General features: G+C 47.5%; 1 protein-coding gene across 2 annotated transcripts in view; it reads right to left on the bottom strand.

Annotated features, from left to right (window-relative positions):
- The window catches only part of LAMC3 (laminin subunit gamma 3), a 59,755-nt gene that overhangs the window by 22,030 nt on the left and 21,162 nt on the right, over window positions 1-16,563 (bottom strand). For both annotated transcript variants that reach the window (XM_074331196.1, XM_019728864.2), the window contains exons 6-10: window positions 16,373-16,490; window positions 14,391-14,489; window positions 4,698-4,834; window positions 2,145-2,258; window positions 118-310 (exon numbers count right to left, since the gene is read on the bottom strand). In XM_074331196.1, the coding sequence (XP_074187297.1) occupies window positions 118-310; window positions 2,145-2,258; window positions 4,698-4,834; window positions 14,391-14,489; window positions 16,373-16,490 (661 nt within the window). The remainder of the gene's footprint in view (window positions 1-117; window positions 311-2,144; window positions 2,259-4,697; window positions 4,835-14,390; window positions 14,490-16,372; window positions 16,491-16,563) is intronic.

The following is a 16,563-nucleotide window of genomic DNA, read 5'->3' as shown; positions in this document are numbered from 1 at the left end:
TCCAGCAGGGGTGGGGACGGCCAGAGCCCCTAGACCACAGGGAATCTGAGTATGCCTGGACCTCAGGGACCACCTAACCACCCGGCCTCACTTCTCAGGACACAGCAGGACACTTACTGGAACTCAAGCTGTGCCTCCCCCGGCTGCCCGGCGTCCTGGGGGCCAGACAGGCTGGAGTGCCGCAGAGTCAGGGCCAGGCCTGCCCCTTCTAGCCTCAGCTGCACGGGGCATGGGGAGCTCCCGGCAGGAACCCAGAAGGTCAGTGTGAGGGGCTGCCCGTAGCTGAACCGCTGGTCTCCCAGGAACTTCTCTGAAGACGAGAAGAAGGCTGTGACAGTCTCCATTTAATTAACTTGATATTAAATGTCTGTACTGATTTTATTGGCAATCAAACATTCAAACAAGACGAAAAGCACAGCGAGTAGGAAACCAAAAGCTGCTGCACAGCAGATGCTGAGGGCAGCCCCCCAATACCCGTCAGCCCAGGCTGCAGCCAGGGCTTCAGCACGTGCGACCCCTGCAGTCACAATGGGCCTCACATCTGCTCTAATGCCCTGTGTCACTGTCTTGACATTCTTAATGCTTTTACCTTTGAACATGGGTTTTGTAGGTGAGGTCTGATGGGACAATATATGGGAGCAGAGGGGACACACACCACCCGCAGGGTGGTGGCACCTGGCTGCCGCCTCAGGCAGCACACATATGGAGTCACAGGCGTGGGAGTTTACTGAGGCTCAAAGAGGACAAGGTAAGGGTCCACACGGGTGACGAAGCAGGGGCGCAGATGGCCCCACAGGCCGCGCTTTCCACTGGGGTCAGAATATGCTTCCAGCAGAAAAGCAGCAACGGCGTACTGAGAAACACAAAGCACCACGGCGCCCTGTGATAGCCTTTCTTATTCGCGTTATTTCTCTGCACGAGGCCACCGCTTGTGCTGGAAATCACGGCAGAGAACAAGGGGATGCCCCACTGTTCCTTTTGCCCTCAGTCCCTCTGGACTCATGAGTAACTGGGGGTCGTGTGTGTTGCTAGAACGTGGGGTAACAGGAAGTGAATAAAAATGTAAGTTCATCCACGGCCTTTCCCAACGCGGTGTGCCCTGCCCCCAACATAGAGCCCAGCAAACACTTGCGTGAATGACTCCTTTCTCTGAAATGTGTTGATGAAGCAGCTGTGGAACAGTGTTCCGTTTGTGGGCCACTGAGCTTGGAGTTTCTACCCCACGAGGCCCCAAGGATCCACGTCCTTTGTTTCCTGGCTGCAGGGCCCTTGGGTGCTACATCCACACATCTCCTCTTGGAGAGGGAGGGGAAGGGCAGGACTGGGTCGGGGAACCAGTGGATCCCGAATCTGGCCACAGAGGAGCTCAGAATGGATGCCAGAATTCTGGTTTTGGGTCTGATCATTTCCAGGAGACCAGCGTTGCCCTAATAGATGGGGCTGTGGTTCAGAATGATCTAGAACTTCTTGCTACTGGAGGAATCCCATGGCTCTGGGCATGGGGTACAGTGGCCTGGTGGGGTGAGGGGCTGATGGGACGTGCACAAGGGTTGTCTAGGGTGGGACCATGGCCTGAAGGAGCCCTGGGTGGCAAGGCCATGCCGAGGAAGCAGGGGGGCTCCAGCAGACACTGTGGGGCAGGTGGTTGGCAGAAGTACGTTCCCAAAAGTGTCCACGTCTTAACCCCTGGCACCTGTGAATGTTATGTCACATGGCAGGGGCCATTTAAGGTTGCAGGTGGACAGCAGGTTGTTAATTGGCTGACCTTAGAGATTAATAGGGATTATCTAGCTGGGCCCAAAGTGGTCACAAGGGTCCTTAAAAGATGGAAGAAGGCAGAAGAGTTGGTGTCAGGGTGATGCAATACAAGAAAGACTGGACCAGCTCTGAAGACGGAGGAAGGGGCCAAGAGCCAAGGACTGCGGTGGCCTCTAGAAGCTGGGAAAAGCAAGGATGGATTCTCCCCTGGAGCGTCTGGGGAACGCACCTCTGTCGATACCTTGATTTTAGCCCATTTCAGACTTCCAATCTCCAGAACACTAAGAGGATAGACTTGTTCTCAGCCACTAAGTTGGTGGTGATTTGTCAGAGCAGCGACAGGAAACACACGGGGCAGTCCTGCCTGCCTGTGCTGGGGGTACTACCTGGTGCTGTGAGCTCCTCTTCATCTTCTGGGTTCAGGAGAAGCCCCCTTGGGCTCCATCGTGCGGGATGCTCTGAGCCCCCCACGCTGCCGACCCGCCAGCCATCGTCAACTCCTGGACAGCAAACACACACACAGGCCCCTGTGATGCCCTGCAGGGTGGTCTCCATTTCACGCCGTTCCCCTCGTCCAGAGGACAGCCCCCCAAGGCCTGAGCACAACCTCACGTGTTCTAGAGACAGGCCACGTGAGGCTGAGAGCCGGCTAGTGCCAGCAAATGCTTGGTGCCCACAGCCGGGCAGCTCAGATCCCCATGTCCGAGCCAGGGTGGGGGTCTTATGGTGGGAGGCAGCCCCAGGAGAAGCTAGAAAGCTCAGGGACCTGGCTTTCTTTGGGGCCTGGGCAGACCTGTGGGCCTGCACTGCCCCTCAGTGGGTTTTGGGCACAGCATGAGGACACAGCCTTGAGACCCCAATGTGGGGCATTGGGACATCAGGGCCATTTCTAACAACACTGGACTTCAAAGAACGTCCTCATCTATGACCGCACTGCCCCTGACCTTGGAGGGCATGTGCCATTAGCCCCACTGCACTCAGGGAGGCCACCTGGTTAGGAAGCGGTCAACCCAGGATAGGAACCCAGGCTTCTGATCCCCAGTCCCAGTTCAGTCCACACTCGCTCTAGGGAACGGCAGTGCACCAAGCATAGTCTAGAATAGAGCAAGTGGCCTCAAGGGGACAGCTGAGGGAAGGGGTGGAGGCCAAAAACCTGGGGCACCCAAGGGTGCAGAGGGAGGAATGAAGAAAGGAAAAGAGGTCAGAAAGGGGAGAGCCAGAGCTCCTTGGTGCCAGGCTAGGTTCTCCCCCTCAGTGGCTCTGTGACCCTGGGTAAGTTACTTAACCTCTGAAGCTGATTCCTTACCTACAGATTGGGGGCAGTGAAGTACTTATGATGCCAGGAGCAGTTCTCAAAGTCAGTCTCAGTACTCTGGGCGATCCTTGAGACTCTTTGAGGTCAAACTGTCTTCTTAACAGTAAGTAACACTAAGCTGTTATTCACATTTTTCATTCTATCTCTCTCACAAGCATACGGTGAAGTTTTCCAGAAGCTACAAGATGTGTGATAGCACACCAGACTAAATGGCAGAAGCCGTGGTGAGAATCAGCTGCCTTCTATAAAGCCAGGCCTTCAGGAGATGTGCAAACATGGAAAATGAGGAGCAGGCTTCTCATAATTTTTTTTTTTTTTTTTTTTGCCTTTTAGAAACAGTTGTTTTTCACAGGTGTATACTATGTTTCATTACAAGTTTACTATAATTGTTTTTAAATGAATTAATATAGATATTTTCAAATTACTGTTTTACTTTCTAATACATAGAAATTAATCCATGTAAATTAATACATAGAAAATAACCATATAAACAACCCACATAAACAGAAGTGCTTTGAAGGCCTCAATAATTTTCAAGAACATAAAGGAATCCAGAGACCAAAACGTTTGAGAACTGCTGACTGAGGATGATTGTGAAATAACATGAGATGAACCCAGGGCCTGGCTCAGAGTGAGAACAGATCATGACACTGTTCTTAGGATCTATAAAATGAGCCCCGACTGACACTAACATTCATTCTAGACTCCTGGGCTAAGTGAACACATTGCTTTCCCATTCCAAGCCCCTCTCGGTCCTGCTTTCTGCGCGGCGCCCAGCAGAGGGCGCACTGTCCCCGCGTCTGGCCAGAGCCTGAGATTCCATCCCTGGCTGACACTAAGCTCCTCCGTGGGGGAGATGTGGGGTGGCCGGACCCTGTGGGGCACAGCCGGGGTCCGCACAGGCTGGGATTTATTGCAGAGTTCAGCGTTCCACCGCTATCCTGCTCCGAAGATGCACCTCTGCCACCTGAAGTTGGGACCCAGGGTACCATGGCACCCCTGGATCCTGTACCCGGAGAAAAGGCTGGCACAGTGGTTAAGAGCAGAACTCAGGAGCTGACAAACCGTGGTGCCAATAACTCAGTTATGTGACCTACCTTTTCTGGGCTTCAGCTGACTCTATAAAATGGGAATGAAAGCATTAACTTGCTGGGGACACCAAGAGCTTCCCTGCATGAAAAGAGCACAGTGCCTGGCATACAGAAAGTGCTCAATAAATGGAGACCAGGGGACTGAGCCTGAACCCTCAGCACTAGGATACTCCAAGGGAGGCCAATCTTGATCTTGAGTAACCAGAAATTCCCCTCAGGACCCAAAGGCTGTTGCATACCCAGCTCCCAACCCTGCCCACAAGTGTAAAGGCTGCTGGAAGCTGAGGAAAAGGCAGGGCCGGGGAGGGAGCCAAGGGTGCAGACAGGTACTGAGAGCACTGAAGGGCACAGAGGGACACATCCTGCAGGGCGGGCCGTGTGAGCCTGTGGGAGATGACTCAGCTGGGGCCTGAGGCCGCCCCTCCTCCTCACCCCCACCCACACCACCATCGCAGGATCTCCCAAAGCAGGACGGCCTGCCCCACCGGGCTGGGGGCAGACCCCACGGAGGTGACTGCGAGGGCTCTTCTTACCCTGGCGGAAGTCCGAGCGGATATGGTGCACCTGGAACTGGGCAGCGGCTGCACACACCTTGGAGTGGCCGTAGCAGAAGCAGCTGGTGCAGCCAGCTGAGCTGTGGGGCTGCAGGTTAAAAGTCCCCGGGCGACATCTGAAAAAGAGGCAGGACAGGCCCACAGGCCAAATGAACAGGGGAGCCCAGCTGGACTAATGTGAATCCAGAATCACTGGGGAAACTTTAAAAAAAAAAAAAAAAATGTACAGGGGAGTTGCAAAGCTAGTACAGAGTCCCATAGCCTCTTCACCCAGCTTTCCTTATTAACACCTGATGTTACCACAGTACATTGATCAAAACCAAGAAATTCACCTTGGTTAACGTTACTAAACTCCACACTTCACCAGGATTTCACACACCCCCACCCCCTTCTCACTAATGTGTTTTCTGCTCCAGCGTTCCAACCAGGACACAGCATTGCATTTAGTTGTGTCCTTAATCTCCCCCAATCCCCCCACCCCCCTGCCCCGCACTCCCGTTCAAGCCATTGTTTCTCAGTCTAGGTGTGTAGGACACAGCTCCCTGGCCCCTGCTGGTATGATGAGCCTTGTGCTCCCCCCCCCCCCGGCTGAGGCAGTCGGTTGCCGGTCCTCGGTAGGCACTCATAGCAGCTCATGCTCATGGCAGCTCTAGCCGGCTGCCAGCCACTCATGGTAGCACACAGCAGCCCACACTCGCTGCCAGCCACTGGCCGCTCCTGGCAGCACACAGCCCACGGCAGCTCACGCCGACCTCCCACGGCAGCTCATGGCAGCCCAGCTCCAGGGAGAGCTGTTGTTTACAATCTTAGCTATGGAGGGCGCAGCTCACTGGCCTATGTGGGAATTGAACCTGAGACCTCAGCATTAGGAGCACGGTGTTCCAACCACCTGAGCCACAGGGCCGGCACCCTAACCTTGACATTTTTGAAGAGTACTGGTCAGGTGTATTTTGTAGAATGTCCCTCAATTTGGGTTTGTCTGACGTTTTTCTCATGATGAGACTGGGGCTATGGGTTTTGGGAAGAAATAGAGGTGAAGTGTCCTTTTCGTTATAACACAACAGGGTAAATGATACCCATGTGACATCACTTAACCTTCACCACCTGCCAGGGTTTCCCACTGCAGAACTGCCATATTCTAATCATCAGAAGCAAGTCACTAAATGCAGCGTGCTAATTTCATCAGTGGCTCCTGCCTGTAGCCACTGTTACTGGTATTTAATAGTGATTTTCTATTTCCCTCATTCCTTCTACATTTATAATTTGGAATGCTTCTGCAAGGAAGATTTGTCCCTTCATCTCCATGTATTTATTTATTCACTCATCTATTTATATCAGTGTGGACTCGTGGATATTTATTTTATTCTTTGGGTTATAATCCAATACTATCGTTATTTATTTTGTTGTTCAAGTTGTTCCAGCTCTGGGAGCTCTTTTAGGTTGGCTCTTGTGTCCTCTTGACATAGGCCCCCATCCTGATTTGAAGGTTTTTGTTTTGGGTTTTTTTTTTAAGTCTGTTTTTGTTTTTAAGCACTTCCTGCTTTCTGGCACTAAAGACACTCCAGGCTCATCCTGCATTTTCCCCACCCCAGCCCTAGAATCAGCCATTTCTCCAAAGAGCCCTGGGGAGGCATTTAACAAATACAGATTCCTGGTTTGCACCCCGGGGGGCTCCATTTGAGCCTCCCAGATAGAAGAATCGGGTTCATAAGAAAATGCTGATAACCCAATGCCTAGCAGGCGCCAATAAACACATCTCATCAGACCCTCCCATTTCATAAATGGGCAGACTGAGGCTTGGAGGGAGGACCAGCTCAAGGTACCAGGCAGTGGGGCCAAGCCATGGGAGAACCAGGTGGGATGTGGTTCCCAGACTCCACTCTGCCTCTTCACTTGAGGAGTTTCAGGGGAAGGAACACAGAGCAGGGAATCTACCTCCCATCCCAGGGCCCACAGGCCACATGTGGACAAGGAGTGGGGGTGGCCTGGGGCTGGCCATGGTGAGAGTCAAGGCCAGGGCCAGCCATGCAGCTTTGACACCAGCTTCTTCCTGAACCAATACAGGCCCAGCAGAAACTGCCAAGAGTAGACAGTCTACAGTATAATGCTGTGTCGGGTACTTCACACACAGGGCCCATGGCCAGAGAATCAGAGTCCCAGGCAGACCCTACCCTGGCTGCAAAGGGTTTCGCAGGTCAGGGACAAAGCCAGGAAAAAGAGACGGTGCATGCCCAAGGAGGTAAACCTACAATGACCTGCTAGCCCCACTGCTGGGCTAGGGAGGCCCCCAAACATATGAAGGAGGAAGATTAAGGACTGTATGGCTTTGGGAAAGTCCTTCTGCCTCGTTGAGCTTTAGCTGTTCCATTTGTACCATGACAGGATGGCAAGGATGTCACATAGGTTTGAATGTCAGCTCAACTGCTAGGAGCAGGACGTAGAGAAGGATTTGGAGGTTACAACAGGGCTCATGATAAACACTGCTGAGCTCTGGTGGCAGCCAGCCTCGGCTCATAGCGAGGCCACCCACACATGCCTCGAGGCCCAGCACAGGCAGCAGCCAACCACATATAGCTCTGTGGCTCCTACCAGGTAGCTGCAGGCTGGTAACAGGCAAGGCTCAAATTAGCCTACGCGGGAGCCCCTCCCAAAAGATACCAGAAACAACACACCCAGAGACCAGCTTCAGACCACACTAGAGCTCTACCTGGTTAGCCCCACAAGCAGAACACCCAAAGTGGGGGTCTCAACAGGCATAAAAGCTTGCAGGGATAAAGCCTCCTCTGAGGGGTCAGCCCACACACAGCAGCTCATGCACTGTGGGTGCAGCCAATCCCCACAGTTAGTCAGCCTAGGAGTCAACCGCACCCACTAATGCGCCAAAAGCAATCAAGGCTCAACTACAACAGGAGAACACACACAACACACTCAAAGGACACTCCTGGAACACACGCACAGGAGATCAGGGAGACTGTGCCATTGGACCACACAGGACACATACTACATAAGGGCACCCGGCAAAGACTGAAGGACATAGGAGATCTACCTAATACATAGAAGCAAGCACAGAGCAGCAGCCAAAATGAGGAAACAAAGAATCATGTCCCAAATAAAAGAACAGGAGAAACCGCCAGAAATAATACTAAATGAAATGGAGGCAACCAACCTACCAGAGACAGAGTTTAAAACATTGACTATAAGAATGCTTAAGGAACTTAGTGAGAATTTCAACAAAGAGATAGCAAGCCTAAAGAAGGACACAGAAACCATAAAAAAGAACCAGTCAGAAATCAAGAATACAATACCTGAAATGAAGAACACACTAGAAGAAATCAACAGCAGATTAGATGAAGCAGAGGATCAAATCAGCAACTTAGAAGACAAGGTAGCAAAAAATACCCAATTGAAACAACAACAACAAAAAGAATGAAAAACAATGAAGATAGTTTAAGGGACCTGTGGTATACCATCAAGCGTAACAACATTCGCATCATAGGGGTACTAGAAGGAGAAAAGAGAAAGTAAGAGATTGAGAACTTATTTGAATAAATAATGACTGAAAGCTTTCCTAACCTGGCAAAGGAAATAGACACAAAAGCCCAGGAAGCACAGAGAGTCCCAAACAAGATTAACCCAAACAGGCCCACACCAAGACACATTATAATTAAAATGGCAATGGTTAAAGACAAAGAGAGAATCCTAAAAGCAGCAAGAGAAAGATAACTTACAAGGGAGCTCCCATAAGACTGTCAGCTGATTTCTCAACAGAAAATTGCAGGCCAGAAGGGACTGACAGAAAATATTCAAAGTGATGAAAAACAAGGGCCAACAACCAAGACTACTCTACCCAGCAAGGCTATCATTTAAAACTGAAGGAGAGATAAAGAGCTTCCCAGACAAGAAAAAGATAAAAAACATTCATTACTACCAAACCAGTATTACAAAAAAATGTTAAAAGGACTTCTTTAAGCAGAAGAAAGGAGAAAACAAACCAATGAAGATAAAAAATGTGAATAATAAAATGGCAATATCTATGTACCTATCAATAATGACTTTAAATGTAAATGGATTAAATGCTCCAATCAAAAGACATAGGGTAGCTGAATGGATAAGAAGACAAGAACCATGACTATGCTGTCTAAAAGAAACCCACTTCAGATCGAATGACACAGACTGAAAGTAAAGGGATGGAAAAAGATACGCATATTTTACGCAAATGGAAAAGAGAAAAAAGAGGGTAGTAACACTTATATCAGACAGAATAGACTTTAAAATGAAGACTATAATAAGAGACAAAGAAGGACATTAATATGTCCAACAAGAGGACATAACCGTAGTAAACATCTATGCACCCAACATAGGAGCACCTAACTATACAAAAATAAATATTGACCAACATGAAGGCTGAGATAGACAGTAACACAATCATAGTAGAGGACTTTAACACCCCACTGACACCAAGGGACAGAACTTCCAGAGAAAAAATCAACACAGAAACAGCAGTCTTAAATGACACACTAGACCAGATAGATTTAATTGATATCTTTAGAGCATTTTACTCCAAAGCAGCAGTATATACATTCTTTTCAAGTGTACATGGAACATTTTCCAAGATAGACCACATGTTAGGCCATAAAACAAGTCTCAATAAATTTAAGAAGACTAAAATCATAGCAAGCGTCTTCTCTGACCACAGTGGTATGAAACTATAACTCAATTATAAGAAAAAAAACTAAAACATACACAAACACATGCAGACTAAATAACAGGCTACTAAATAATGAATGGGTCAACAATGAGATCAAGGAAGAAATCAAAAGATACCTTGATTTCATTTAGTGAAATCACAATGAAAATGAAAACATAATGAACCCAAATCTATGGGACACAGTGAAAGCAGTCCTAAGAGGGAAATTCATAGCAATGCAGATACATCTAAAGAAACAAGAAAAATCTCAAATCAACAGTCTATCTTTACACCTAAGGGAACTGGAAAAAGAACAGCAAACAAAGCCCAAAGTGAGTACAAGGAAGGGATTAATAAAGATCAGAGCAGAAATAAATGAAATAGAGACTAAAAAACAAATAAAAAATACTGAAGATCAATGAAACCAAGAGCATTTTTTGAAAAGATTAACAAAATTGACAAACCTTTAACCAGACTCATCAAGAAAAAAAGAGAGGACCCAAATAAATAAAATCAGAGATGAAAGAGGAGAAGTGATAACCAATACTACAGAAACACAAAACATTTTAAGAAAATACTATAAACAACTATATGCCAACAAATTGGACAATATGGAAGAAATGGATAAATTCCTAACAGTATACAATCCTCCAAGGCTGAATCAAGAAGAAAAAGAGGGCTGGCCCGGTGGCTCAGGCGGTTAGATCTCCATGCTCCTAACTCCGAAGGCTGCTGGTTCGATTCCCACATGGACCAGTGGGCTCTCAACCACAAGGTTGCTGGTTCAACTCCTCGAGTCCTGCAAGGGATGGTGGGCAGCGCCCCCTACAACTAAGATTGAACATGGTACCTTGAGCTGAGCTGCCTCCCCCTGCAACTAATGCAACTGAGATTGAACACGGCATCTTGAGCTGAGCTGCCTCCCAGATGGCTCAGTTGGTTGGAGCGCGTCCTCTCAACCACAAGGTTGCTGACTCCTCAACTCCCGCAAGGGATGGTGGGGCTGTGCCCCCTGCAACTAGAAACGGCAACTGGACCTGGGGCTGAGCTGCGCCCTCCACAACTAAGACTGAAAGGACAACAACTTGACTTGGAAAAAGGGCCTGGAAGTACACACTGTTCCCCAATAAAGTCCTGTTCCCCTTCCCCAGTAAAATCTTTAAAAAAAAGAAAGAAGAAAGAAGAAGAAAAGGAAAATCTGAAGAGACCAATTACTACCAACAAAACTAAATCATAAAGCTCCCAACAAACAGAAGTCCTGGAACAGAGGGCTTCACAGGTAAATTTTACCAAACATTCAAAAAAGAATTAACACCTATTCTCCTCAAACTATTCCAAAAAATTCAGAAAAAGGGAAGGCTCCCAAGCTTATTTTATGAGGCCATTACCCTGATTCCAAAACCAGACGAAAACATTACAAAAAAAGAAAACTATAGGCCGATATCCCTAATAAACATAGATGCAAAAATCCTCAACCAAATAGCAGCAAACCAAATTCAGCAATATATTGAAAAGATCATACACCACAATCCTGGTGGGATTCACTCCTGCTATGCAATGTTGGTTCAACATCCATAAATCAATCAATGTGATACACCACATAAACAAAATGAAAAATAAAAATCATATGGTTATATCAATAAATGCAGAAAAAGCATTTGACAAAATCCAGCATCCATTTATGATAAAAACTCTCAGCAAAGGGGGAATAGAGGAAGCATATCTCAACATAATAAAGGCCACGACAAACTCACAGCAAACATCATCTTCAATGGGGAAAAGCTAAAAGCATTCCCCTTAAGCTCAGGAACAAGACAAGAATGCCTACTTTCACCATTTTTATTCAACTTTGGACTGGAAGTTCTAGCCACAGCAATCAGACAAAAACAGAAATAAAAGGCATCCAAATGGGAGAGGAAAAAGTAAAATTGTCATTATTTGCAGATGACATGATACTACATACAGCAGGGGTGTCCACACTTTTTTCAACGTTTTTCACCAAGGGCCATATGCGGTAAAATACACTAACAGCCGGGCCACTCACTCGAGGTGAAGTACGTATTGCCTCACCTGGTTTATTTAAGTAAACTAAATATATTTTTGGAATTTGCTGCGGGCCAATTAACAATGGATTGTGGGCTGCAGTTTGGACACCCCTGACATACAGTGAACCCCAAAGATTCCACCAAAAAACTATTAGAACTGATAAATGAATTTAGTAAAGTCACAGGATATAAAAGTAATATTCAGAAATCAGTTGTATTTTTATACACCAATAACAAACTATTAGAAAGAGAAATTAAGAAAACAATCCCATTTACAATTGCATAAAAAAAATACTTAGGAATAAATTTAAGTAAGGAGGTAAAAGACCTGTACTCAGAAAATTATAAGACATTGAAGAGAGAAATTGAAGAAGATACAAATAAATGGAAACATATACCATACTCATGGATAGGAAAAATTAATAGAGTTAAAAGGCTCATACTACCCAAAGCAATATATAGATTCAATGCAATCCCTATCAAAATCCCAATGGCATTTTTCACAGAACTAAAACAAATAATCCTAAACTTTATATGGAACCATAAGAGACCCCGAATAGCCATGGCAATCCTGAGAAATAAGGATGAAGCTGGAGAGATCACACTACCCGACATCAAATCGTACTAAAAGGCTATCCTAATCAAAATAGCATGATACTGGCATAAAAACAGATGCATAGATCAATGGAACGGAACAGAGAGCCCAGAAATAAATCCATACCTATATGGCCAACAAATCTGACAAAGGAAGCAAGAATTTACACTGGGGTAAAGACAGTCTATTTAATAAATGATGCTGGGAACACTGGACAGATACAGGCAAAAAAATAAAACTGGACCACCTTCTTATGCCATATACAAGAATAAACTCAAACTGTATTAAAGACTTAAATGTAAGACCCAAAACCATAAAACTCCTAGAAGACAATACAGGAAGTAGACTCTCAGACATTACCCCAGGTAATATTTTTACTGATATATCTCCTCAGGCAAGGGAAACAGAAGAAAAAATAAACAAATAAGACTACATGAAACTGAAAGTTTTTTCACAGCAAAGGAAACCATCAATAAAACAAAAAGACATCCTACTGAACGGGAGAAGATATTTGCCAATGATACATCTGATAAGGGGTTAATATCCAAAATTTATTAAAAACAAAAAATACTCATACAACTCAACACCAAAAAAAGCCCCAAACAACCCAATTAGAAAATGGGCAGAGGGCCTGAATAGATTTCTCCAAAGAGGACATACAGATGGCCAATAGACACATGAAAAGATGCTCATTGTCACTCATCATCAGAGAAACACAAACAAAAACCACAATGAGATATCACCTCACACCTGTCAGAATGGCCATCATCAACAAACAACAAGTACTGATGAGGGTGTGGAGAAAAGGGGAACCCTTGTGCACTCTTGGCGGGATTGCAAACGGGTGCAGCCACTATGGAAAACAGTATGGTGGTTCCTCAAAAAATTAATAATAGAACTACCGTATTGTATGACCCAGCAATTCCACTCCTGGGTATTAATTCCAGGAAATCCAAAACACTAATTCAAAAAAACACCAGCAGTGCCAAAAAAGTGTATCCAAGTGGACACTGTGGTCAACGTTGCTGAAGCAGTAGTTCGCCATCATCAGAAGTGTGTGGACGCGATGATGTGGACGCTGAGAAGTATGCGGAATACAGCGTGACTTGTATTCACCTTTTGTTATCAGTACATACACTATTACAATTTTAATACAATTTTCCTTTTGTAAAATGTGTATATATTTTTTGGCACCTTCTGTATATGCACCTCTGTTTACTGCAGCATTATCACAACGGCCAAGATATGGAAACCGAAATGCCCATCAATCGACAATTGGATAAAATGTACAACGGAGTATTATTCTGCCATAAAAAAGAATGAAATCTTACCCTTTGCAACAACAGGGATGGGCCTAGAGGATATGATGCTAAGTGAAATAAGTCAGACTGAGAAAGAAGTACCATATGATCTCACTTGTATGTGGAATCTAAAGAACAGAATAAACGAGCAAACAAAACAGAAATAGACTCACACATACAGAGAAAAAACTGATGGTTGCCAGACGGGAGGGGGCTGGGGGATGGGTGAGAAAGTGAAGGGATTAGAAAGTACAAATTGGTCGTCACAAAATAGTCACAGGGATGTGAAATACAGCGTGGGGAATATAATCCATAATGTTGTAAAGACTATATAGGGTGCCAGATGGGTACTGGACTTATGGGGGGAGCGAACCACTTCATAGATTATATAAATGCCTAACCACCACTCTGTACACCTGAAACTGATATAAACTAATATTGAATGTCAACTACAATTATGCATACATATGCATATATACATATATATAGTTACGGGATGTATAGCACCGCATAGGGAATACAGCTAACGGTATTGTAATAGCTAAGTACGGTGTCAGATGGGTAGTAGACTCGGTAAGGTTATCATTTCGTGCTGAGTTTAAATGTCTAATCATGTTGTTTTGTACAGCTGAAACTAACAATAAAATTAAATTAAATTAAATTTTAAAAAAAGATTGCTGTGCTCATTCATAATGTCCGCCCCGGTGTGAGACGAGAGGGCTGTGGGAAGAACACCACGTATTTGCTATCCCTGGATTAGAGGATCTCTCCTATCCTTGCCAGCTCTTTCTTTTCAGGATTCTAAGCTAGAAAAAAACATGTCTTTTCAAGGCTTATGAACCATCAGTGATGGTGGGTGAGTGAAAATATAAACAGTGTCATACAACCTTTAGATAACTTCCCGGATGGCAGACCCATAGCCCTACAGGAAGGGTGCCAGGTGGTGAAGTGCCTAAGTCTATGAGTCCATGCCCCCTGCTCCTCCCACCACCACAAGCCCTGAGGTCACTTCCAGTAGGGTTATCATCACACCGCCACACCTACCTGTCACACAGGCTGCCTTCCACATTCTCTTTGCAGGGGCAGCGCCCACTGTAGGGGTCACAGGTACCCAGGCTGCCAGCAGGATTGCAGGTGCAGGGTCTGCCAAAGAGACAGGACAAGGGGAAAAGTGTCCAATGAGCAACTCCAGAGTGGAACTAGCTCGTCCTCCTTGGAAGGAATTCTCTATCTGTCCCCATTCCTGAGAGAACCAGGAGGCAGGCTGACTCAAAAGCCTGCCTCCCCCCACCTTGCCAAGGAAGTGACCCATCCACTCACCTGAATTGCAATCCATCTGCCTACCCACGCACTCATCCAACCATGCATCCATCCATCCATTCACCCATCCACTCCTCACCCATCTGTGCAAACTTCCATCCACCTATCCATTTATTCACTCATCCATAGAGCCACTCATCCACCTATTCACTCACCCATCATCTTTCTACCCTTCCTTTCTTCCTTTCTTCCACCCATCTTTCTTTCCATCCATCCATCCATCCATCCATCCATCCATCCATCCATCCATCCACCCATCCTTCCTTTCATCCATCCGTTCATCTATCCACACAGGACCATCTGACAAAACATGGTTCCTTCCCTCATAGAGTCTACAGTCCAGTGAGGACGGGCAGGCAAACAGGTAGATGCTATGCTTTAGTAGGTGCTATACTCTAATAGATGTACAAGAGGCGGTGGCAGCGCCAAGGAAGTGCTTGGGGTGGGGACGAGGAGCCAAGTAGAAGGGAAGACGTCCTGGAGTGGTACCTTGGCTGAGAACTGAAGAACGAGTTAGGAGTTTGCTAGACACAGGCCAGGGACAGGCGGTGGGGTAGGGAAGGCGGGAATGCTCCGGGGTGGGAGGAATGGCACGTGCGAGGACCCAGAGGCCAGAGAAACCCTGGGGAAGCATCCAGGTCACCGCCTAACGGCCAGGTTTGTGGCCAGAACCACTGAGTACTTTGTGTGGGATCTGAGACTCCCCACACACCCCCAATGCATTTCCACCGCCTTCAAATATATGAGACTTGAACTAAGGCCAAGTTCATTTAAAAGTGCTTCTGAATTTATAATGGCTTCTGTTGTTGTTTTTTGGTCATTGTGTATTTTCTCAATCAAATGATGATAAGTGGGTTACTATCTTGTCTTCTGAGGTTCAGACCCCAGCAGCCCCCTGCCTGTCTCTCTTCCCTTGGATGCCCACCAGTGCTGTAGACTCAGCTTCCTCCCCACCACGCTCCCCTCACTGTGACCGGCCTCCCTCTGTCCAGGTGCCCAGAACCTGGGGGTCAGGTGCCCTCTCCATGGCCAAACCTAGTATAAGCCACCACGTCACCCAGTTGTTCCTGCTGCAGCCTCTGCCCCGGCGTCCAACCTCATCGCACTCCTGCTTCACGTTTACCCACAGCTCCTCCCGGGGCCTGCGAGGCTTCACTGCACCCTCTTGCTGTGCACGCCCTCCTGCCCTGCACCCCCTGCGCACTGCCCTGCACGCCCTGCGCACTGCCCTGCACGCCCTCCTGCCCTGCACGGCCTCCTGCCCTGCACCCCCTGCGCACTGCCCCTGCCTCGGAGCCTTTGCATGTGCTGTTTCCCACGGCCTGGAGCACGCGCCTCTCCCCCTGTTCCCTCAGCCCTCACTATCAGCCTCACACTAGAACTCAGTGCCTCTTCCAGGAAGCCTGTCCTCGGCCCCCAAGGCCGACTGCACTTCCACAGGATTGGCTCATACTCATCTGTCTGCCTCTCCAGGGACTGGGTGTCTCTAGTCCTTGCTCCCTGCTCAGGATCGGGGTGTGGTAGCTGCAGAATAAGAAAATGCTGACTAGAAGAAGAAAAAAGGGATGAAGGAATGGCGGGATGGAAGGAGGGAGGGAAGAACAGCTAATATCCAGTCCCTCTTGCTTCCCGTCATTCAGATTCAGTCCAAATCCACCGCTATGAGCCCCTGCGGGCCGTCCACACCCATCCCCCGCCAGCCTCACCTGCAGCCTCCCTCGCTGAGCGAGTGGAACCCGGGTAGGCAGCGGTCACACTTCCAGCCCGTCACAGTGGTCTTGCAGCGGCAGGTGCCCGAGCCATCGCACTGGAGGTGCAGGGAGCCTGGGGGAGGAAGGGCATGGGCAGCAGAGGCTGGAACGGGGAACGGGGGAGGGGCTGGGGCAGCAGGGCCCAC

This window comes from Rhinolophus sinicus, linkage group LG04, assembly GCF_036562045.2.
Source record: "Rhinolophus sinicus isolate RSC01 linkage group LG04, ASM3656204v1, whole genome shotgun sequence".
Taxonomy (NCBI): Eukaryota; Metazoa; Chordata; class Mammalia; order Chiroptera; family Rhinolophidae; genus Rhinolophus; species Rhinolophus sinicus.
Note: the sequence above shows the minus strand (reverse complement) of the source record. Positions and strands in the feature narration are given on the sequence as shown.